General features: G+C 43.6%; 1 protein-coding gene across 6 annotated transcripts; it reads left to right on the top strand.

The window, feature by feature from the left end:
* The first annotated feature begins 10,220 nt into the window (after positions 1–10,220).
* Positions 10,221–23,115, top strand: AKR1B10 (aldo-keto reductase family 1 member B10). Of its 6 annotated transcripts, none has more exons than XM_012465764.3 (11): positions 10,656–11,595; positions 12,480–12,508; positions 13,257–13,424; positions 14,865–14,981; positions 15,969–16,046; positions 19,457–19,579; positions 19,848–19,954; positions 20,364–20,445; positions 20,968–21,051; positions 21,697–21,779; positions 22,749–23,115. In XM_012465764.3, the coding sequence occupies exons 2-11, from the start codon at positions 12,482–12,484 to the stop codon at positions 22,789–22,791; spliced, it is 912 nt and encodes a 303-aa protein (XP_012321187.2). In that variant the 5' UTR covers positions 10,656–11,595; positions 12,480–12,481; the 3' UTR covers positions 22,792–23,115. The 6 variants fall into 6 exon arrangements, 5 of the variants coding, with proteins under 5 accessions (XP_012321184.2, XP_012321187.2, XP_012321185.2 ...); XM_012465762.3 differs by having other exon boundaries at positions 10,656–12,043; XM_012465761.2 differs by lacking the exons at positions 10,656–11,595; positions 12,480–12,508 and adding an exon at positions 10,221–10,639.
* The last annotated feature ends 321 nt before the right edge of the window (positions 23,116–23,436 follow it).

Raw genomic sequence — 23,436 nt, 5'->3', positions numbered from 1 at the left:
TTAACTTGATAGTGATAAGAAATACAATAAATCCATTGAATGTGATGCTTCTTGGGCCCTCGTTGTACTGTGTGGGTAGTGAAATGTTTGCTTTAATTTGATGAAATATAACTAGGTGGGCCAAACTGATATAGAATGCTTTTTTGTTGTTAGTGTTCTTTTTTGTAATCTTAGGTCCTAAGGGAAAAGAGGCTACTTGCTAGTGAATAAAATGTATCCCTCCTGTGGTTTGCCTGATAGCATGTTTCCATATGTATCATTTCCATTTTATGATGGAAATTCTTTGAGCCTTGCACTCCTGTTGGAGTGCTTTTCTTTGTGTGTGTTTTTTTCTTTTTTTTTCCTTGAATCAGAGTCTCGCACTGTCGCCCAGGCTGGAGTGCAATGGCATGATCCCAGCTCACTGCAACCTCCACCTCCCGAGTTCAAGAAATTCTCCTGCCTCAGCCTCCCAAGTAGCTGGGATTACAGGCGCCCACCACCACGCCCAGCTAATTTTTTGTATATTTATTGGAGACAGGATTTCACTGCGTTGGCCAGACTAGTCTTGAACTCCTGACCTCGTGATCTACCCACCTTGGCCTCCCAAAGTGCTGAGATTACAGGCGTGAGCCACTGCGCCTGGCTGGAGTGCTTTTCTGACATCACCCATGGCATGATGGGTATTTCCAGCCTTTATTTTCTTCAGTTATTTGGGTTATCTCAATGCCCAATAACAAACAAGTAACTGTTTTCCAGAAGGAGTAGAGCAGAGAGCAGCATCTGTTAATGCTCTAGTCCCCAAATCCAGAGTTGGTAAGTAGCAGTCATGGAGTTCTGCTGGAGAGTTCACACAGCTTGAATATGGGGAGCCAACAGTCATATAATTTTAGCTTGATTACTGCGTGTTCCCAGTGGAACTACTGCCTCGTGCAGTCATAAGAAGCCTTGTTGTTTGGTTCCCAATTAAATACATCCTTTTCCTCAGTGATTTTTATGTACTAGGACCAGCAATATTCGTAACTCAGGGATATGATTTCTCCAAAAGTCAAATAGACCCACTGGGTGTTGAGCCTCTCAGTTAGTCTGAGGGTTAGGAATAATTGGTTTATGGTTGTCTGTGGTATGTTTTGGGTCACTCCAGCACGTTGTCTCCCCAAAACTTCCACAGTCTGTGTGTGGCCCCTAGATTTTAGCAATCATCTCCAATTAGAGATATGCTTTATAAACTTAATTACTTTGTTCTTAGCTTGATCTTCAGTCTCAGAAGTAATCACATCATCAATGTAATCTATTATTACATTGTCCAGTTGTATTAGTACATTGTCCAGTTGTATTAGATTTGGAGCCCACCTTAACAGTTAGTGAAAATGCATGGGAGAGGCTGGGCATGGTGGCTCATGCCTGTAATCCCAGCACTTTGGGAGGCTGAGGTGGGTGGATCACCTGCAGTCAAAAGTTCAAGACCAGCCTGACCAATATGATGAAACCCCATTTCTACTAAAAATACCAAAAATTAGCCTGGCGTGGTAGCGTGCACCTGTAGTCCCAGCTACTAGGGAGGATAAGACAGGAGAATCTCTTGAACCTGGGAGGCAGAGGTTGCAGTGAGCTAAGATTGTGCCACTGCACTCCAGCTTGGGCAACAGAGTGAGAATCTGTCTCAAAAAAAAAAAAAAAGGGAGAGTTGAAATACAATAAATGCATGAAGGCGATCATTCTACATCTGAGAAAATTGTTGGCTCACCTTGGTGACTGATATGTAGAGAGATGAATTAGCCAGATTAATTACAGATCAATTACCAGTTGCCTTTATCTTGTTGTATCCGTAGAAGAGTCTAGACCATGTTAGGTACTGGCAAGGCTGTTGGGGACACTGTTTTTCTTTGCCTCTATTCTACTGTGAAGTGAACTTTCATGCCATGAACTGTCAGCCTTCCTTACTGACCACGCCAGGCTATTGTACATTGTGTTTTTGTATGCTAACACATGTGCATCTAATATTTCCATAGTTAGGTCTGTCATTTCTTATTGATTGTTAATATTGTTTCAAATTTACTATTTGAGTTGGCTTAGGCAACTCTCAAGGCTCCCAGTTTCCATGTCCAGTTAATACTGAACAAAAACAAATCTACAAGTTATTTTTTAAATCTTACACAATAAGGGGAGGAATTTCCTTTCAGAGATTACATCCATACCAGTTATATTTTTAGATAACAGAAATACCGCCATTCTATGCATTTTATCATATATTCCAATATTAATGGGAGTTTAATTTGCATTCTTTCCACAGTCACATCCCACGTCTCCCTAAATGAATTCTATCACCCCAAACAGCTTATTATCAGGGTTAGACAGTAATATACAGTGTGCCCTTGCATCCAGTAGAAGTAAAAGAAGTTGAACAATGACAACACATGGACACAGGAAGGCCTGTCAAGAGGGGTGGGAGGGCTAGGGGAGGGATAGCATTAGGAGAAATACCTAATGTAGATGATGGATTGATGGGCGAAGCAAACCACCATGGCATGTGTATACTTACATAACAAATCTGCACATGTATCCCAGAACTTAAAGTATGAAGGAGGAGGAGGAGGAGGAGGAGGAGGAGGAGGAGAAGGAGAGGAAGAATAAGAAGGAGGAGGAAAAGAAGAGTTTCTTCTCCACCCCAGGCCACTTTCGTATTTGTAAAAGGCCTTGGGTTCCATAGTTAGATGGGGTTCAAATGCTAAGCAAGGGTCACTGGATCCAAACTGGCAATGCTTACAAATCTATAGTTGGCTACAGGAAAAGAAAACAATAGAGAAATAGCATAGAAGTGAAACTATTCATAATAGTTGAAGGTTGTCTCCAGTAAAGAGTCTGGAGGAGCTGGTCTGGGCTCCAGGTTTTCTTCCTTTCTCCAAGGGTTATACCAGGACATTCTTGAATCAGAACCACTAATATATGTACAGAATCCATTGAAACTAAAGGGTCAAAAATAGAATCTAATCTTTCTGGCTATATCAGAATTTTCTTGCTACATAACCAGCAAGAAAGACAGAGCCCTGTTAAGACTTTATACTGAGGTGCACACCAGCAATTGCATTGTTATCAACAACAAAACTGATATAAACTGCCACACAACTCCTCAGACTCAAAGTCACAAAGACACACTGTTAATCATTATGGTTCACATCTTATGCCAGGGAGATGCCTTTATTATTTTAATCAAATGTATCAGGCTAATTCAGGCCTGCTGAAGTTAACTCTCACAGCACACATGGATATAAAGTTACAATTTTCCCCACCACCCTGAATGAACTCCTATATAAATTAATTTTTTTAAAAAAAATCTCCATTTATGTTACATAGAGACACAGTTCCACTGGAATTTTATAGTAGATGTTTAATGACTTATCAAAAATTTAAATATTTATGCTTAAAAATTATTTTTGTATTTTGTATAAATACTAATTTTAATGATAACCTGATTCAGAAGATTCTAGAACCTTATGTTCGCAGGAAATAAAGCATAAACATTTTAATGACTGTAAGTCATTGTTAAGATAAATTTTCTGAGGCTTTTATGCATATAAATATTATTATAGTCTCCCATTTAAATGGCAGTTTGGCTGGATAGAAAATTCTGAGTTTAAAGTTATTTTTCTTCAATACTTAAGAAAAATATTCCTCCATTGTCTTTTTGCATAGTATTCAGGGGTAAACAGCAGACTGCTCTGAAAATAACCTGATTTGCGTATCTGAATTCGAAACTGTGCATATTTGGCTTTGGAACATAATTCTAAAACAAAACATTTAAAAAGGACCCCCTGGAACTTAAAACCAAAATAGAACTGTGAAAAAAAATATCTTTGGCCCCCCGAAATCACTAAGCTAAAGGGAAATGTCAAGCTGGGAACTGCTATGGCAAACCTGCCTCCCAGTCTATTCAAAGTCATCCCTCTGGGCTGGGCACAGTGGCCCACACCTGTAATCCCAGCACTTTGGGAGTGGCTCATGCCTATAATCCCAGCACTTTTGGCGGGTGGATCACTTGAGGTCAGGAGTTCGAGACTAGCCTGGCCAACATGGGGAAACCTCGTCTCTACTAAATACAAAAAATTAGCCAGGCATGGTGGCACATGCCTGTAGTCCCAGCTATTTGGGATGCTGAGGCAGGAGAATTGCTTGAACCCATGAGGCAGAGATTGCAGTGAGCTAAGACTGCACCATTTCACTCCAGCCTGGGCAACAAGAGTGAAATTCCATCTCAAACAAACAAATAAACAAAGTTACCCCTCTGCTCACTGAGAGAAATGCATATCTGATTGGTTCTTTTGGAGAGGCTAATCAGAAACTCAAAAGAATGCAACCATTTGTCTCTTATCTACCTATGATCTGGAAGCCTCCTCACCACTTCGAGTTGTCTCGCCTTTCTGGATGGAACCAATGTTCACCTTACATATGTTAATTGATGTCTCTGTCTCCCTAAAATGTATAAAACCAAGCTGTGCTCTGACTACCTTAGCCACATGTCATCATGACCTCATGAGGCTGTGTCGCGGTGCGTGTCCTCAACCTTGGCAAAATAAACTTTCCAAATTAACTGAGACCTTTCTCAAATTTTCGGGGTTCACAGAATAAATAAGCCTAATGGCTTTTAAACTGTTCTCAATACTTGAAAATTGTTTTCTGTAATGATAGTGTGTAGGTTGCGTTGTATTTTTCGTACTATTGCATGTACATTGTGAAACCAAGCAAATTAGCAATTAGGTTTGTGTCTTTGGAGAGTGAGATACTCCGTGTGAGAGAATGAAGAGACAGATAAGACAGGTGAGATTAAGCCTTGCAGTTCTTAACTTCAATCGGAAATGTCAATTTGAACTCATGGTATGTTTTCTAATAGGTATTTCCTACCTCTTTCCACTGAAAAGGCCTGGAAGCAAGATTTAATTCAATTGCAAAGAATGATTCTAGTTCCCAAACTGTGGTTTCTAAATATCAATTTCCACTAAAAGGAACCAGGGCTCCTTGGATAAATCTAGGTCTGGAAGAAGAAAGCAATAAAATTACCAAAGACTATAAAGACTACATGAGAAGAATGCAAAAGCCAATTGGAAGTGCTGTCAGTGGCAAAGAGGATAATTTGGGCATCAATAAAAAGAGCAATAGATTATAACATTAAATATATTTAAATTCATGAATGCAAAGAACACTAAATGACAACTAATTGGTCACCTTGGAAGGTGCTTGGAAACCTCATTTTAAAAACTAAAATAAAAGAATGAATCAATCATTATTCAGTGTTCCTATACAAACTATACCTCAGGGTAGCCAAATAATTGATTAGGAGAAATTTTACCTTAAAGAAGTATGCCAGCTAATACATGAAAAAAGAATGGTGGAATTAGTATGTTGCTGTTTTGTAATTTAATGAAATAATAGATTTAAGTAATGATCATCAATGACTACTATAAATAATACAATAAAATAAATACAAATAAAGAGGCAGTCAGTCATTCCACTGGAATAGAATACAACGTATAGGAAGTAGCCAAAAACAAAACAAAGCAAGATGGTTCTGAATCTTATCAAGTCTCTAGGTCTTATTAAGTGTTGCCAAGATACCTGGGGATTGAGTGACATGGTAAATACATTTCTGGGAATGCAGTAATCAGTAGACTCCAGGTGGTGGCAAACTACACAGACAAAGTAATTTTTTTTTTTTTTTTTGAGACAGTGTCTTACTCTGTCTTCCAGGCTCCCGGGCTAAAGCAATCATCTCGCCTCTGCCTCCTGAGTAGCTGAGATTACGGGCATGTGCCACCATGCCCAGCTAATTGTTTATTGTGTTTTCCATAGAGGCAGGGTCTCACTATGTTACTCCTGGCCTCAAGTGGTCCTCCTGCCTCAGCCTCCCAAAGTGCTGGGATTACAGGTGAGCCACCACACCCAACTATGATGTGGATTTTAAAACAAATAGAGCACAAGGAGAGAAGGTGAGGACCTGTAGTTTTGCAAATTTTCAAAATATTTCATAATAAAAAGATTTTTGAAAAATGAAATAACAAAACTTTGGTGCTCTCAAATAAAGACAAAAGAAGTTAACATGCAGGGTGGATCAGATTTTGTGATCTTGAAGTTGTACTACTGGGGTTTTCCTTTATTTATTTATTTATTTATATTTTATATATATATTTTTGAGACGGAGTCTCGCTCTGTCACCCAGGCTGGAGTGCAGTGGTGTGGTCTCAGCTCACTGCAACCTCTGCCTCCTGGGATCAAGTGATTCTCCTGCCTCAACCTCCCGGGTAGCTGGGACTACAGGTGTGTGCCACCACGCCCAGCTATTTTTTTGTATTTTTAGTAGAGATGGGGTTTCACTGTGTTAGCCAGGATGGCCTCGATCTCCTGACCTCATGATCTGCCCACCTCAGCCTCCCAAAGTGCTGGGATTACAGGTATGAGCCACCGTGCCTGACCAGGGGTTTTCCTTTAAATAAAAAGAATAAAAAATTAAGAATTCAGTATTAGGTATAAAGCCTAAGATGGTGCTCATGCACGTGCGGGTGACTGAAGGTCAAGTTTTGTTAGCTTCATGGTAATTCCACCTCCATGATCCCCCTTTGCAGCTCCTGACCCTCAGGTTCCCGCATACCACTCTAGCTGTACCTCTGCTGGGCACCCCGTAAGTCTACTCTCTGAGCATCCCCACACTGGCTTTCTCCAGTTCTTTCAATGTATCTTGGTCTCTCCCACCCCTTGGCTCACACTGTTCTCCTGCCCAGAAACTTATCTTCACTCCTGCGATTTTTGGAATTGTTCTTTTCCTCCCTATTTCAGATATATTAGCTGCTGCTGCCTCTGTTTCTTAAAGAAACAGATGTGAGAATGAAAAATGGCACTACTCCTTATTCATTTTTCTTCTACAAAATAATTTTCTCTCAATTTTTGTATGTATTCATTTTTAACAAAGTAAAACTTCTTATGCACATATAATCATCAGATTTAAAAAATGAGTTTCTTAAAGGTACAAAACCAGGAATAGATTGGTAAATTCATGAAGCTATAAAGTAGGTAATCAAAGCTTTTATTAAAAACCTTCTGGGGTTGATTAAGAATAGCCAAAATTCTTTGTAACAAATCCCCTCGGGAGGTGGACTCGATTTCCCTACTCTTTGCCCCTGTTCTGGCCTTGAGACTTGCTTTGATCAATAGAAGGTGGCAGAAGTAACGTTGTACACATTCCAAGGGCAGACCTCCTACAATGCTGCTAGGTATGAACAAGTCTAGGCCTCATGGAAAATGAAAAACATGTGAAGAGGGGTCTCTGCCTTCCCCAACATCCCAGCCCACCCAAATGAAGCCCAAAGAGGTGAGGAAGCCCGGCTGAAGCCACGTGTGTTCTGAGACCGGCTCATTAGCTGACTCCCGCACAAACTGCCAACCCACAGAATCATGAGCAAATAAATTGTTGCTGTTATAACCAGCTGGTTTGTTACACAAAAACAGCTAATAAGATATACCTTCTTAATCCCAATTATCTCGAAGAGATCTCCCTCCTCACCAATTCACAGTTAGGTGGTTCTAGAAGGAATATTATTATAACTAATACACATTTCTTTATTCTGTGTGTCATGTGAAAATGGTCAGAATCAAAATGGAGTCACTAATGTTAAAAACAAAGTACTCTGACAGGCCAGGTGCAGTAGCTCAGGCCTGTAATCCCAGCACTTTGGGAGGCTGAGGTGGGTGTATCACGAGGTCAAGAGTTCAAGACCATCCTGGCCAACATGGTGAAACCCCATCTCTACTAAAAATACAAAAATTAGCTGGGCGTGGTGGTGTGCACCTATAGTCCCAGCTACTCAGGAGACTGAGGCAGGAGAATCTCTTGAACCTGGGAGGTAGAGGTTGCAGTGAGCCGAGATCGTGCCACTGCACTCCAGCCTGGTAACAGAGTGAGACTCTGAAAAGAAGGTTCTAGGCCAGGTGCAGTGGCTCATGCCTGTAATTCCAGCACTTTGGGAGGCCAAAGTGGGTGGATCACAAGGTCAGGAGTTCAAGACCAGCCTGGCCAAGATGGTGAAACCCCATCTCTACTAAAAATACAAAAATTAGTGGGTGTGGTGGTGCATGCCTTTAATTCTAGCTACTTGGGAGGGTAAGGCAGGAGAATCACTTGAATCTGGGAAGTGGAGGTTGTGGTGAGCCGAGATCATGTCACTGCACTCCAGCCTGGGCAACAAGAGCAAAACTCAGTCTCAAAAGAAAAAAAAAAAGAAAAAAAGAGGGTTCTAATGGTTGTACACCTGAAAACTAAAACTACCACAAAAGACTGCAAAAACCACAACTTTGAACAAAGGCCACTGCAACTGGACACAAAACATACTCTGCAAGGACTTCTGAACAACTGCCTGTCCAATCTCAGACTTACATCACTTTCATGATAGGTCTTTGTAGCCAAGCCTAATTATTTCAAAACAATTAGATAATCTTCATTTTTTTTTCCTTGAAAAAATGTTGTCTTCCTTTATTTCCCCAAATATACACATAGTTTACTGTGGCATGCCTATTCCCATTGCAGTGCTCTATTCCCAGAGAAATATTTTTCTTTGAGGGACCCTCTCTCTGTTATTTAGGTTGACAGTCACAAAGGATTTGCTATTTGAACAATACTGGCATTGCATGTCATCCAGTGTACACTGAGAAAATAAAGTGCCCTCATGTGCAGATCCATGAGACTTTGTGGCCACCACATTATGAGCCATGCATGTATGTATTTATTTGTTTTTGAGGCAGAGTCTCACTCTGTCGCCCAGGCTGGAGTGCAGTGGCTCGATCTTGGCTCACTGCAATCTCCACCTCCCAGGTTCAAGTGATTATCATGCCTTAACCTCCCAAACAGTTGGGACTACAGGTACGTGTCACCACACATGGCTAATTTTTGGATTTTTTGCAGAGACAGGGTTTCACCATGTTGGCCAGGCTGGTCTCAAACTCCTAAGCTCAAGTGATCCGCCTGCCCCGGCCTCCCAAAGTGCTGGGATTACAGACATGAGCCACAATGCCTGGCCCATGCATGTACTACTAATGTTGAAGTAATTTAACAAACATCAGTGAAGTGTAAGATTTTTCACTCATAGGTGCAAAATATCATGCCAATTGACCTCTATGAGCTGTCATAAGCCACAGCCTAGAGATTAAAGTCCATTTCAAGATTCAACCAAAGCCAACTCATAAATAAGAACACGTAAAAGACAGAAAAACCTACTACCTGCAGGCTGAAACTGAGGCTGTGACATGACACAGGCCTGTCATGGCCTCTCATAGCATGGCACAGGCCTGTGTCAAGTTCCCTAGATTTCTGACTACCAACTAGTTACAGCTGATTCTAATCAGGTCAGGATTTGACCCTCTCTGCACTGAAACTGGAATTGCAACTTTTAAAATGGAAACGCTGCTTCTCACCTCTCCTTCCTAGACTCCATTTCACAGAGGAAACCATCACAGGGAAAGAAAGCTTTTGTTTTTTCTTCCTTCCTTGCTTTTTCGCTTTGCTTTCCCTTCCTTCCTTCCTTCCTTCCTTCCTTCCTTCCTTCCTTCCTCCCTCCCTCCTTCCTTGTTTCCTTCCTTTTTTTTTTTGACAGGGTCTCACTCTGTCACCTAGGCTGGAGTATAGTGGCACGATCTTGGCTCACCGCAACCTCTGCCTCCCAGGTTCAACAATTCTCCTGCCTCAGCCTCCCAAGTAGCTGGGATCACAGACTTGTGCCACTACACCAGGCTAATTTTTGTATTTTTAGGAGAGACAGGGTTTCACCATGTTGGCCAGGCTTCTTTCTTATTTTTTTTTCCTTTTCTTTTCCATCCCTCCCTTCCTCCCTCCCTCCCTCCCTCCCTCCTTCCCTCCCTCCTTCCTTCCTCTCCTCTTTTTCTGTCTTTTTCTTTCTTTTTTCTCTCTTCCTTACTTTTCCCTCATTCCTTTCCTCCCTCCCCCCACTGTTCTTTCCTTCCTTTCTCTCTCCCTCCCACTTTTCAACTTTTGACTGTGTTGAATTTGTCGAGTCATCATGAACAAGCAAAAACTCCGATAATACTACTATTATTTAAGGTAGAACTTTGCATAAGGTTGCCACGTTTCATAATTCATTTACAGTGATCCTCAATCTCACAAAAGCCGGGAATGGACTTCCTGTTTGGATAGGGCGGGGAAGCTACTGTGATCAGGCTCCAACTCCTCCCACTGCAGCTAGCACCAGCCTTCTTAAGCAGGTCGGGGCTCACGCCTGTAATCCTAGCACTTTGGAAAGCCAAGGCGGTGGGTCACTTAAGGTCAGGAATTTGAGACCAGCCCGGCTAACACGGTGAAACCTCGAATCTACTAAAAATACAACAATTCGCCAGGAGTGGTGGCGGGTGTCTGTAATCCCAGCTTCTCGGGAGGCTAAGGGAGAATTGCTTGAACCTGGGAGACGGAGGTTGCAGTGAGCCGAGATCGCATCACTGCGCTCCAGCCTGGGCGAAGGAGCGAGACTCCGTCTGAAAAACAACAAAAAAAGCAGGACGTGAGACTTCTACCTGCTGACTCAGAATCATTTCTGCACCAACCATGGCCACTTTTGTGGAGCTCAGTACCAAAGCCAAGATGCCCATTGTGGGCCTGGGCACTTGGAAGGTAAATATGAAAATCTTTGCACACCTTTCTTCTCTGGAGGGGCGTTAGGCTGTTTTCTCTTTCTGCATTCAGCCAGGAAAGCCTGAGGATCTGGCAGGGGTTTGGAGAGGTGAGATTCAGCCGTGGAGCCGGGACTCAGGTTACTTTATTTTCTCAGAGCTGATTCAGGCTGCATAGCTCCAAAGTTGGTTTTTCCCAGCAGTGAGGAGAACTTCTTTAGTAAGTATCAGATTTCAAGCAGCAGTTGGCTTTAAAATTGTTTTCCAGGGCGGTTTCTCTCCCTGGCTCTAGGACACTTAATTGGGCTTAACATTTCCCCGGAATGTTGGCTGTGGGTTTGTTGTGGGCTGGGAGGTTGAGGAGAGGATGAAAATCCCGAAGTCCCTGGCACCCCTCTGCAGATGACGGTGTGGGAGTTGGGCTAGCAGCATCCGTCAGACCTGAGAGCTTGTTAGAAATGCAGAACTGGCCGGGCGTGGTGGCTCATGCTTGTAAATCCAGCACTTTGGGAGATGGAGACAGGAGGATTGCTTGAGTCCAGGAGTTGGAGACCAGCCTGGGCAACATGGCAAAACCCCATTTCTACAAAGAATAAGTAAATTAGCTGGGCATGGTGGTATGCACCTGTAGTCCCAGCCACTTGGGAAGCTGAGGTGGAGATTGAGAGTCGAGGCTGAGAGGTCAAGGCTGCAGTGAGCGGTGATTGTGCCACTGCACTCCAGTCTGGGCAACAAAGTGAGAGCTTGTGAGAAAGAGAAGAGAGAGAAGAGAAGGAAAGAGAAAAAAATGCAGTCTCAGGCTCCACCCCAGACTACCTCACGGGCATCTGCACTTTAACAAGATCCCTAGGCTGTTCCTGGACACAGTGGAATCTGCAACATGCTGGGACTGCAGAGAACCTGGGCTGGGAGTTGTGAACTCCAACCTGGCTGTGTTAGTGTCAGCTGGAAAACGAGGTAAGGCACATCCAGGACTCAGTGAGGCAGGTTCCTGAGCCTCTCTTAGGCCAAGTATGAAGTTGTTCCATCACCACCTCACTCTGCCTTCTCTGCCATTTCCATCCATGATAGCAATACCCTAACTAGTGACTAGAAGAAGCAGACTTTGGAGTTCCTCTTCTCTCCTGTTCCTCAAGGCTAATCTCCCTGCTGAGTCTCTTTCCTTCTGTGCACCCTGATTTTTCCCCTCTCTTGTCCTGGGCTGGAGGGTAGGACCCTCTGCTGCAGTACTGGGTCATTCTCAGGATACACTCTTGGTCCATCTGGGTGCACAGATCAGTTCCAGCTCGATTCATGCACAGCGTCTCTTGCTTGAATAGCAAGGTTTGCCCAAAATCAGAGCTTCAATCTATATAAACGGAACAAATAATCACTTCCAGATCTCCAGGGAATCTGCTCACCCTGGGTAAGTTTTCCAGACAGTTTCAGAATTTTGGAATTGAATGTGAGAATTAGGAAGGGAGCCGTCTTCAGCACGTGGGGATGACAGATTGAAGGATTATGAACTTAGTAGTGGAGGTGCAGAAGGGTGTAGCGTAGCAGCTGGAGGCACAAGGGTGCTTTTGGGTGGCTGGCAGTAGCCCGTTTCTTGTCCCAGTGGTAGGGTAGCTATGATCTCTGTTTTGTGTACTTTTCAATGTTTGTTATCTCATAATAGAAGAGGTTTAAAAAACTATTTTGTCAAGAGATCAAGTTTTAAGTGATTTTTCCCCCATCATTGGCTTGACTGGGTTAGAACAAAATGTGGTAATTCTAATACTATTTCTTTTCTTTTATTCTTTCCCTTCTTTCTCTCCTCTCTCTGCCTCTGCCTCTCCCTCCTTCCCTATTTCTTCTTATAGGAATGGAAAAGAAGCTCTATTCCTATAAGGTTTTGTATTTCTCCTTTTTTTCTGAAACTATCATTGTGTAACGGACGGGCTCTACTGAGACTGCATGTCTGGTGATGTGCTGAAAACTTAGCATTCATTGCAGCATGTCATTGCCACAAAGGCCTCACGAGGCTGGTGCTATTCTTTTTCCCATTTTGCAGATAAGGTTTAAAAAGACTGAATCACCTGCTTAGGCCCACTCACCCAGTAAGTGTTGGAATCTGGATTGATGCTGTAATGACTGTTATCCAGCTCCCTATCACCGTGTGGGGATGTTGCTGAAAATCCCTCTGGGTTTAGAGTCGAGCTTTCACCTGGGTCTTCAGAAAGCTGCAGTGGAGCCACCTGCACTCCCACACACCTGAGGACATTTCAGGACTAACCTGCATGAGAAGGGAACTGATCTTTAGCTAGGATAGGACATAAGGCCATAGTCATACAATTAATTCACTTTCCTTCTTTTCTTTTGAAAACTTTTCTGAAGTGTGTATCCTCCCAGATATCCCCTGGCAAATGAGACTCCACTAAGGCCTTGGTTGGGAAAAACTGGGCAGCCTGTTGAAGGTGGTCTGGGGATAAGAGAATATGATAGTTGCTGAGTGTGGTGTAATTCCAGCTACTCGGGAGGTGGGAGGATTGCTAGAACCTGGGAGTGTGAGGCCAGCCTGGGAAATATGGCAAGACGCCATCTCTTACAAAAAAAAAAAAAAGAATACATGTGTGATGGGCTTTCCTTCTGCCTTTCAGTCTCCTATGGGCAAAGTGAAAGAAGCTGTGAAGGTGGCCATTGACGCAGGATATCGCCACATTGACTGTGCCTATGTGTATCAGAATGAGCATGAGGTGGGGGAAGCCATCCAAGAGAAGATCCAAGAGAAGGCTGTGAAGCGGGAGGACCTCTTCATCGTCAGCAAGGTACACGTGGCGCATTTGGTGGGAGGGCTTCACTTCAAGGCAGGTAGAAGTATCTGGGTCGGGTCAGCAGCAAGAACTCTGTCAGCCTTTTCTACATGTACTCTTTCCCCCAGCCCTTTTCATCTCTGCCTTGATAACATCCATGGATACAATGATATTCACACTCCAAGCTGTTACTGAGATTCAACATGTTGCTGCTGCCTCACCTGCCTGTGGGTTGGTTTTCCCACAGTGGGCTTGGCTCCATGGAGCCCTGTGCTGTTCTGGGCCTCCCGGTTCCCCATGAGAGGCAGTCAAGAGGCCAAGGGTACAGCCAGGGCTTGATCTGCAGCCTGCTTTGCAGCACTGTACCCCTGAGGTTCTCAGCCAGAGGGAATTTTGGAAAACAGTAGGGGCATTTTTTTATTGTCACATATGGTTTTCTTTGTTCAGTCTAGTAAAAGGTGAGGTATACAATGTTATAAAAAAGAAGGGGATATTGGGTTTGAGGAGGTTGAGAATCACTGGATCTCTATTATACATGACTTGCTGATAAAACGCTAGTTATAGGTACTTGGAAAATGCATGCATCTGGACAAATAGACCCCACTGTGTAGCAGCCAAGTCTGGATAAATCCCTTGTAAAGTTATCACTTGGGGCCTGATAGGCTTGCTAAGGGACCTATTAGATAGGTCAGATAAAGGACCATCTGCTCCCAAAGGCCTAAGTATGCTTGACATTTAAAAGCTAGACACAAGTCCTGTGCTGAGAGCTGACGGCTGAGGAAGGGACTGACACAGGTAAACAAATATCAAATCTGTGACCACATTTACTAAATGATCTGAGAGACATATAGAGTACTAGGAGAGTTGAAAAAAGTAAATTGCTTTTAACACTTAAGACATGTCATGGCCAGGCACAGTGGCTCATGCCTGTAATCCCAGCACTTTGGGAGGCCCAGGCGGGCAGATCATGAGGTCAGGAGATTGAGACCATCCTAACATGGTAAAACCCCATCTCTACTAAAAATACAAAAAAAAAAAAAAATTAGACAGGTGTGGTGGCAGGCACCTGTAGTCCCATCTACTCGGGAGGCTGAGGCAGAAAATTCGCTTGAAACCAGGAATCAGAGGTTGCAGTGACCCAAGATAGCACCACTGCACTCCAGGCTGGGTGACAGAGCCAGTCTCTCTCTCTCTCTCTCTCTCTCTCTCTCTCTCTCTTTCTCTCTCTCTCTCTCTCTCACACACACACACACACACACACACACACACACACAGACATGTCATCGACGTGCTGAGCCCTGGTGATCCTCCACACTGCATTGTGGATCTTAATCAGTTTTGTTATAAATGGCCTGTGTCAGGTTAGATCAGGGTGCAAATCAAAAAGCAGACAATGAGTATGATGTGGCCCTTCCTTTTCCCAGTATTAATGGCTCATTGCCACACTCTTTGCAGTTGTGGCCCACTTTCTTTGAGAGACCCTTCGTGAGGAAAGCCTGTGAAAAGACCCTCAAGGACCTGAAACTGAGCTATCTGGACGTCTATCTTATTCACTGGCCACAAGGATTCAAGGTTTGAGCGACTCCCTTTCTTAGCCTCTAGTTTCTGAACAGATGCCAGAAAATAGCAGCTGCACCAGGGCTGGGGGGGTGGTGTGGACTGGAGCAGGAGGCTTTGTGCTTCATAATTGGGAATGGCAGGTGGTCAAGAAGAGACCTTGGAGCAGAAAGACACTGGCCTGGAAGGGAGGCTGATGCCATATGTCCTGCTGAGGTGACCACAGGCCTGAGTTTTCTTGCAGTTATGTCTGAGAGAAGCCATGATTTCTGACAGCCCAGACAAGTTGCAACTTCCATATCACCTTCGTCTTGATTCCACGCCCCAGGGTTGCCCTCACAGGAAATCTCTTGGGTTACTCTTGCATAACTATATTCCAGGGCTTAATTATCTTTTAAGCAAACCACACCCCAGGAGTGGCATCTTGGAGAAAAGCCCAAGTATGGTGATGCTGGAAGGTAGCCAGCACTCAACGTGGCACCCATTGCCTGGGGCTCTGCTCTTACTGCTCCTGAGGGTTGGGAGAGACAGATTTCCAGCTCTCTCCCCTCCTAACCAGCTGGGGTGATGATGGCTTGCCATCCCTAACTCCACACCTCTTCTAGAGGTTGTGAGGATAGAAGTTGGTCACTATCTTCCCCCAGAAAACCACTCCCTGGAGATCTAATCCTTATCAAGTAATATTGAAATGAAAGTTTGCCCTTGGGTGTATATGGGATCTAGGTGTATGAGGTTAATGTCCATGGTGATAATGGTGGCTTCTAGAATGTACTAAAGGCAGATCATAAAGTCAATCCAGTAGTTTCTAAAATATAAGGATTAACATGCTACAGTAGATATAGAGATTTTATTTAAAGTCACATTCTTGTAGTATGTACTCCAGAGCTTGAAAAAGTGGTATGCAGTTGTGGTATTTAGTAAGAGTCAGGATCCTTCACCTTGTTTAATAGAACCAAGTGTCCTGATGCAGATTCTAGTAAACTTTGTATTCTGTATTTACAGTCTGGGGATGACTTTTTTCCCAAAGATGATGAAGGTAAAGTGATCGGTGGAAAAGCAACGTTCTTGGATGCCTGGGAGGTAGGTTTCAGCTTCCTCTAAAAGTGCTGGGAGAGAAATCCTCAGTTATCCATGAGACTTCCCATTGGTTTGAAAGAGGCCACGTACCTGATGCTTTCTAATTTCATCATTGTGATTCTCTAGCTCTTCTAATTTCTTCCTCATCACCTTTGGCTTTTGGGTGCATCTGATACTGTTTATATTTCAAGACTAATACTGAGTCTTCAAATAAGACTGGAAATACAATGTACCCCACTTTGGGGAATACACATACTGTTCTCAAACCAGGGGGAGGCATTTGGAACAAGGAGTTTGGGCCTGGGTTTGCACATAGCATCTGAATAACCTAGGGTAAGTTTTTTAATTCTTGTAGGCCTCAGTTTTCTCTTCTTAAAAAAAAAAGTCTTATAATACATACTAATATTATATATCTTTCAGGGTGTGATAAAGATTGAGATGGTTTTCATGCCAGGAACATTAGTCATAAAGCCCATTTTATCATACAACCCTATGAGGCAGGATTAACATCCCCATTTACAAATAATGACATTTGAAACCTAAATTGGTTGATGACTTGCCCAGGTAATATCACAATGTGTGTGGCAGAGCTGGTTGGACCCAGACTCATCTGAATCACAAGTTGAACCACCAAAGCCATCAGCACAGTGGTTGGCAGGCAGTGAACACACATCCAGAAATCAGGGAGCCTGAGTGCCCTGCTTCTCAGATCAAATCATGACTTGTTTCACATCATTCATATTCAAAATTGAATTAAGGGATGAATGTTTTCTCTGGTCATTTTTTATTATACCATGATATCCTTTTGTAAATGCTAGTAGAGAACAAAGTGAGGAATAAGTTATAAATGAATAGTGACATATGACTCCAAGAGTTAATCTTGTTATCTTGGCAGCTGTCTGTGCAGGGGTGAATGTAGTAGCAAGTTTGTATTGTGTTGTACAAGTGAAAATATATTAAGCCTCACCTTTCTGAAATGCTTAGAATTAATATAATTCAATAAATGTAGCTTTTTTGTGTGTGTATTGCTTGTTCAAAAGCATTAATCCACAAGAACAGCATTCTTTTTTTGAGATGGAGTCTCACTCTGTCGCCCAGGCTAGAGTACAGTGGCACAATCTTGGCTCACTGCAACCTTCCTCTACAGAGTAAAGCCATTCTCCTGCCTCAGCCCCCCAGGTAGCTGGGATTACAAGCATAGGCCACCACGCCTGGCTAATTTTTCTATTTTTAGTAGAGATGGGGTTTCACCCTGTTGGCCAGGCTGGTCTTGAACTCCTGACCTCAGGTAATCCACCAGCCTTGGCCTCCCAAAGTGCTGGGGTTACAAGCGTGAGCCACCACACCTGGCCGTTTGCATTACATTTAATAAGATTTTTTTTGCCCTGGCTCCTATGATGATACTAAGTATGACAAGTATGTCAATGTAGCCTGCTTCTCACAGTGTTGTCTTCTGAATGGATACAAGAATGACTGCTAAATAAAACATTTGAAAGGCATGAAAATATATCAGTGATCAAGGTCAGAGGCTCTGATTTGAAAGGAGCAGGCTTGAATATGTAAGCATTGGATGTTTATGTAGATCCACAGCCAGTGCAGTAGAAGCCTCATTGACTATCCTGAAGCAGAGAGGAGGAAAAAATGTATAAAGAAGTCAAGTTCTAATACAGGCAAATTAATCTGACCCATGATGCACAAAAACTTTCATTTTTATCTAATTGCCTAGTCAGAAATTTTGGGAAACCTTATGATTTCATAGCTTCTTAACTCTACTGCCCAATTTGAATAACTTCATCTATGCTAGTGGTTCTCAATGTTGGCTATGCATTAGAATCACCTGATGAGTTTAAAAATCCCAATGTCTAGGCTACAACTCAGACAAAATCAGTAAGAAACTCTGGGGGGTGAAACCCAGCATGGGTGATTTTAATTTAGAGAAAGTCTTGCTCTGTTGCCTCTGCTGGAGTACAATGGCATGATCATAGCTCAGTGCAGCCTCGGACTCCTGGACTCAAGCAATTCTCCCAAGTAGCTGGGATCATAGGTACAAGCCACCACATCCAGCTAATTAAAAACAATTCTTTTTTTAGTAGAGACAGGGTCCTGCTATGTTGCCCAGGATGGTCTCGAACACCTGGCCTCAATCAGTCCTCTTGTCTCAGCTTCCCAAAGTGCTGAGATTACAGTCATGAGTCACTGCATCCAGCCAGTATTTTTTAAAGATCTCTAGTGGTTCCAAATTGTAGCCAAAGTTGAGAAGGGCTGGATAAAGTGTTCCCTGAACATGTCATGCTCATCCTTGCCTCTGAGCCTTTGCTCCTGTCTTCCTGTCTCACATGCTCATGCTTTTCCCCTCTTTTCTTTTTTTTTTCCTTTTTGAGGCTCAGTTTAAACTCTACCTGAAAGTCTCCCCTGACAACTGCAGGCTGTGTGAATCTCTTCCTTCTCTGCCGTCCCTGACTCTGTCTATGCCACTGTCATGTTATCTGAGGCAGCCTCAGTGTCATGGTTGATTGCTCCACAGAAGGGAACCCTATCACTTTAATCAGACTATGAGAATCCCAGAAGAAAGAAGCACATACTTTTACATCCTGACAACTTCTGGGCAGGATCTGGACATGTAATAGATGGCTAATAAATACATGTTGCATTGGAGGCTGCTACTAACATATTTGATATCTTTGGGCAAGTTTGTAAAATGCCCAATATAGGCTAATAAGTATACAAATATTCCTTTCCTTGGGTATAGAAACTTCTGTAGTTTCTGTAACAGGAAGCATGGCTGGGTATGCAGGCAGTGCGTCAGGTTTCAGCACCACATAACTTCTTGGCCAGGTGCCCCTGCCAGGGCATAATCTAGATGCATGACCTTCCTGCAAAGCAAACCATGGTTGGTGTGGGAGAGATTGACTCAGAATCCACAAGTGAGCCTTCTCCACATGCTGCAGCCTCTTCCTGACTAACCCAGCTTGCCCAGGTTTGGGTGTACACTGCACAAACACAACAGCAGCTCCCTGCTATCATGTGGGTTAATTAAAAATAAAATCATCTCATAAACTTGCAAATGTCGATTTGGACCTATGTTTTATTTTTGCATTACAAAACTTTCCTATTTCCCCTATGTACAGAAGTATAATTTTTTATGTATCTCTTTACGTGTAAGGTGAGAGTGGCAAGCACATAAAATCTTTGCCTGTTACTCCTAGTTTTATTTGGGCTGAGGAGGGGCAGTAGGGCTGGAACCAGTCACTGATGGGTACCCAGGCCCTGGACTGAAATTTCCTGTGAACGCTTGTGCTAACTCTGTTGCAGTAGATCCTTTAGCAATTTCTGCCCCAGGGAGGACTAAGACAAGCCAGGGTCCCTGGAGTCCCTCTGGGGCTTCCCAAAAGGTATTCTTTTTTCTATGACAGGCCATGGAGGAGCTGGTGGATGCGGGGCTGGTGAAAGCCCTTGGGATCTCCAATTTCAACCACTTCCAGATCGAGAGGCTCTTGAACAAACCTGGACTGAAATATAAACCAGTGACTAACCAGGTAAATTCTGTGTGGTATAAGGGTAAGGGTCTTGCCCTGTTTTATTGGGAGGAAAGTTCAGTGCTATGTACTGAGTCTCATCTCAGGGGTCAGTGATCAGGATACTTTGGGGAGGTGTGAGGCTGATCTCATGGGTGATTTAGCAAGTATATCAGTGGGCAGGTGTTTGGCCTTTGCTTGGTTGTCTTTTTGTGTGTGTAGAACTCCCTATGAACAACTCAAAAAACAAGCCACCTTCCCCCATGCTGAGGATTGTTTGCTCTTGCAGGTTGAGTGTCACCCCTACCTCACGCAGGAGAAACTGATCCAGTACTGCCACTCCAAGGGCATCACCATTACAGCCTACAGCCCCCTGGGCTCTCCGGATAGACCTTGGTGAGACTTCCAAGGGGTGGGTCTTTCTCTTGATAATCTTAAAAACAATTTTATAATTGGCAAATGTTGGTATGAGACCGTAAGTCACTGGAAAGAAAAATGTGTCTAAGGTCACGTGTTTGGTACACCTAAATGGGATAGTGGGAAAAAATGGAAATTAAACACACAAACAAACAAGGGTGACATGCTTGACCCTCTGGGAGTATTTCTACTTCAGCCACCCAAGGGTGAACCAGCCTTTGCAAAATGCTGAGAGCCCGTGGGAAGGACCCAAACTTCCAGGTCCTCCTGCCTGTCTTCCAGATGGAGAGGCTCTGATGATCACTCTTGAAACCCTGATTGGAGTGGTGTCCATCTGCACATGGTAACCATGGTGACTGTTCATATCGTTGTCTTTTTCTGCCCCTAGGGCCAAGCCAGAGGACCCTTCTCTGCTGGACGATCCCAAGATTAAGGAGATTGCTGCAAAGCACAAAAAAACTGCAGCCCAGGTACCATGTTTTTCTTTTTCTTTTTATCCAACGACTCATTCTTCCAGTCTCATGTTTCATTTCTTGTGTTATCCTCAATTAACTCCTTAAAGGAGAAGAAAACAGGAGCTGAAGCCCTCGTGTTTCCTTCGAAGTCTGTTGGAACCTCTAGGAAACACAAGAGCTGTCACTGGAACAAAGACAGCTTCTGTCTCACGGCTTCCTGTTAAGCCCTAAAGCTCAGCGGCAAAGCATAGCTTTGGAGTTTAGAGATATGTCGCAGATGCCAACTCTACCACTTATCAGCCTTATGACCCCCAGGCCACTTTCTTTATTCCTAAAAACTGAAGATTACAGGTTTGTCCCTAAGATGAAAAGAGAGAATCCAGCGGAGGACTGGCACATGTCTAATAGCTTAGCTCAGTCAATATTAGTGATTATAGCTGAAGCCACAGTGAGCTGAGGAGATGTTTTATTCTTCCTTTCCATAAAAGGAGGGGTCCTGGTAGCTGAGTGGAAACATGATGTCCTCTTTCTGCATAGGTTCTGATCCGTTTCCATATCCAGAGGAATGTGATTGTGATCCCCAAGTCTGTCACACCAGCACGCATTGTTGAGAACATTCAGGTAAGGTCCTGGCTGGTCGGCCCTGGTATTCCTCAGTGGAGTAGGGGACATGAGGACCTCTCACTAGGCTTCTTAATGTCTGTGGGCCCCCTCCCTTCCCACCACCCTATCATTTTCCAGCCCAGGGAGCTAACCTCAGTAGAGTTGAGATGAATGACCCATGGGCTAACAACATGCTGGGAGCAGTGCCTGGTGAAGCCCTGCCTGGTCTGAGCACAGCTGTGCCTCACACTACTGAAAAGACCCTCAGTTGCCCCTAAGCAGGTAGGTCCTGGGCCACACACAAGAGCAGACTGTCCTGGCCTCCCTGCTCACCTCCCAGCAGCAGAGGAAGTGTGATCTGTCCTAGAGAACTGTTCTCTGGAAGGACCTATCATGGAGCACAGGGCCTGTCCACACCTGGGGTTTAGTGCCTGTGAGCCTGGTCTCCCCGCCACCTCCCGGGAACACTGAACACTACAAATATTGCAGTCTTTGCGTAGGACCTAATTTTGGAAATTGGTATCCCATGGACATAATGGGAAAAACTCCTGTGGCCAGTCTGTGCTGTGAATGTAAGCTCACTCCCTGCTAGAATGGCTGGCAGTCTCCAACCACAACAGTAACTGTCTTACTGATGATGTATTGAAATTCCTACCTTTCCAGGTCTTTGACTTTAAACTGAGTGATCAGGAGATGGCAACCATACTCAGCTTCAACAGAAACTGGAGGGCCTGTAACATACAGCAGTAAGTGGCATGCAGTTAACTAGGAGGATTGCCAGGAGTTTTTCTAAACTGGTAGAGGGTTAGTTGGAAGGATCAGAATGCTGCTGGGACTACTTTTGTCTTCAAATACTATTTTGTGAGCAGTTTTGAAAGTTAAAATTGGGGTACCTGGAAATCATTGTGAGGGACACCTATCTAATTGCTGCTCATTGTCTAAACTTCTGGATGTGGAGCTAGAATTGTAAGAGAAGATATGTTATCAACAGGTAGGAGGCAGAGCATTCATTTATTCATTCATTCAATAAATATCTAGTAGTCATCTATGTGCCAGGCATTTTCTACGTGCCTGGGTTATCATACTGTACAAAGTTCCTGCCTCCACGGGCTTAGAGAGGGAGGGAGGGAAGAAGAGAGAACAGAAATAAATCAATTCAAAATATATATGTCAGGCAGTAACAAATGCTAGACAGAAAAATAAAGTAGGGCGAAGTGGATAGGAAGTGGTGGGTGTTAGTGGGACCGATCCTTTGTATGGTTTCTTGACCTATAAAGTAGGATGATAATACTGATCGCAGCTGACATCCATTGAACTTTAGCTTAGAATGTGCCGGGGTCCCGAACCCTTTGCTGGAGCTATGATCTTGTTTAATACTCATAACAATCCCCAAGCTGTCAATTCTGCTGTTGTTTCCCACCTCACGATGTTGTGAGAGTGGATTGGGACAAGCCTTGTAAGGCACCTTGTCTAACAGCAGGCTTACTATGAGTTGTCATTCCGAGTTTATTCTGGTGCCCTGGTCACTGCCTGCCCTCCTTCCTAGCAAAGCCCTCATATTGATTTGAGAAAAGGTCAGGGTGTGAGCACCCTTCTTGTGTTCTTGCAGGGAGGAGGCTGAGAGAGCATAAATACCATAGAATCCGCTAGAGAATGCCTTCTCAACCAGAGTTGTTGCTTTTATGGAACATAGTTTCTCTGTTTTTTTTCTGCAGCTCCGTTCATTTGGAGGAGCATCCCTTCAATGCAGAATATTGAGGTTGACTCTTCTGGTGACATTACGCAGGGGATTCTCTCTCTTGGCTGAAGTGTGACTATCTCCACTCAAGTCCAATTTTAGCCAAGCTTATCTGAGGTCACAGTGAACTTGGTCCTGTTATAGGCCAGAATCGAGGTGCTGTTTTAGACATTTATTTCTGTATATTCAACTAGGATCAGAATATCACAGAAAAGCATGGCTTGAATAAACAAATGACAATTTTTTCCACTTATCTGATCTCAACAAATGTTTGTTAAGCAACAGAAATTCTGCCAGCACTGAGGGTGTGAAGATAAATAATAAAAAATAATTATCATAACCAATATGTATTGAGAGTATATTATGTGCCAACACAATTTGAAGTGTTTTCCTGTGGGGGAAGTCATTGAATCCTCAAAATAAGGTACTCTTAGCATCTTATCATTCACATTTGCTGGAAGAGGAAATGGAGGTGGGGGGCAGGGAGGAGGAACTTGCTCAAAGCCACCCAGGTAGTAAGTGACTGAACCAAGTTTCAAAGGCAGGCAGGCTCTGGAAGAGCTCCCAGCAATTGATGGTCATCCTCTTCCTCCTGAGTCTTTTCTTGCCACCTTTCCTCCTTGCCTTTCTCCATTCATTCCCTGTCTTGCTCTCCCACCTTGCCT

Source organism: Aotus nancymaae, unplaced genomic scaffold, assembly GCF_030222135.1.
Source record: "Aotus nancymaae isolate 86718 unplaced genomic scaffold, 86718_ANA_hifiasm-v0.15.2.pri h1tg000002l, whole genome shotgun sequence".
NCBI lineage: Eukaryota > Metazoa > Chordata > Mammalia > Primates > Aotidae > Aotus > Aotus nancymaae.
The sequence above is the reverse complement of the archived record's forward strand: the minus strand, read 5'-3'. Positions and strand labels throughout refer to the sequence as shown.

Excerpts from the sequence above, each read along its gene's own strand:
- AKR1B10 (XM_064373371.1), top strand. The coding sequence starts at position 13,095 with ATGATAGTTGCTGAGTGTGGTGTAATTCCAGCTACTCGGGAGGTGGGA. Across the intron at positions 19,580-19,847 it reads ATAAACCAGTGACTAACCAG|GTTGAGTGTCACCCCTACCT; the intron begins GTAAATTCTGTG and ends TTGCTCTTGCAG. Across the intron at positions 21,780-22,748 it reads AGGGCCTGTAACATACAGCA|CTCCGTTCATTTGGAGGAGC; the intron begins GTAAGTGGCATG and ends TTTTTTCTGCAG.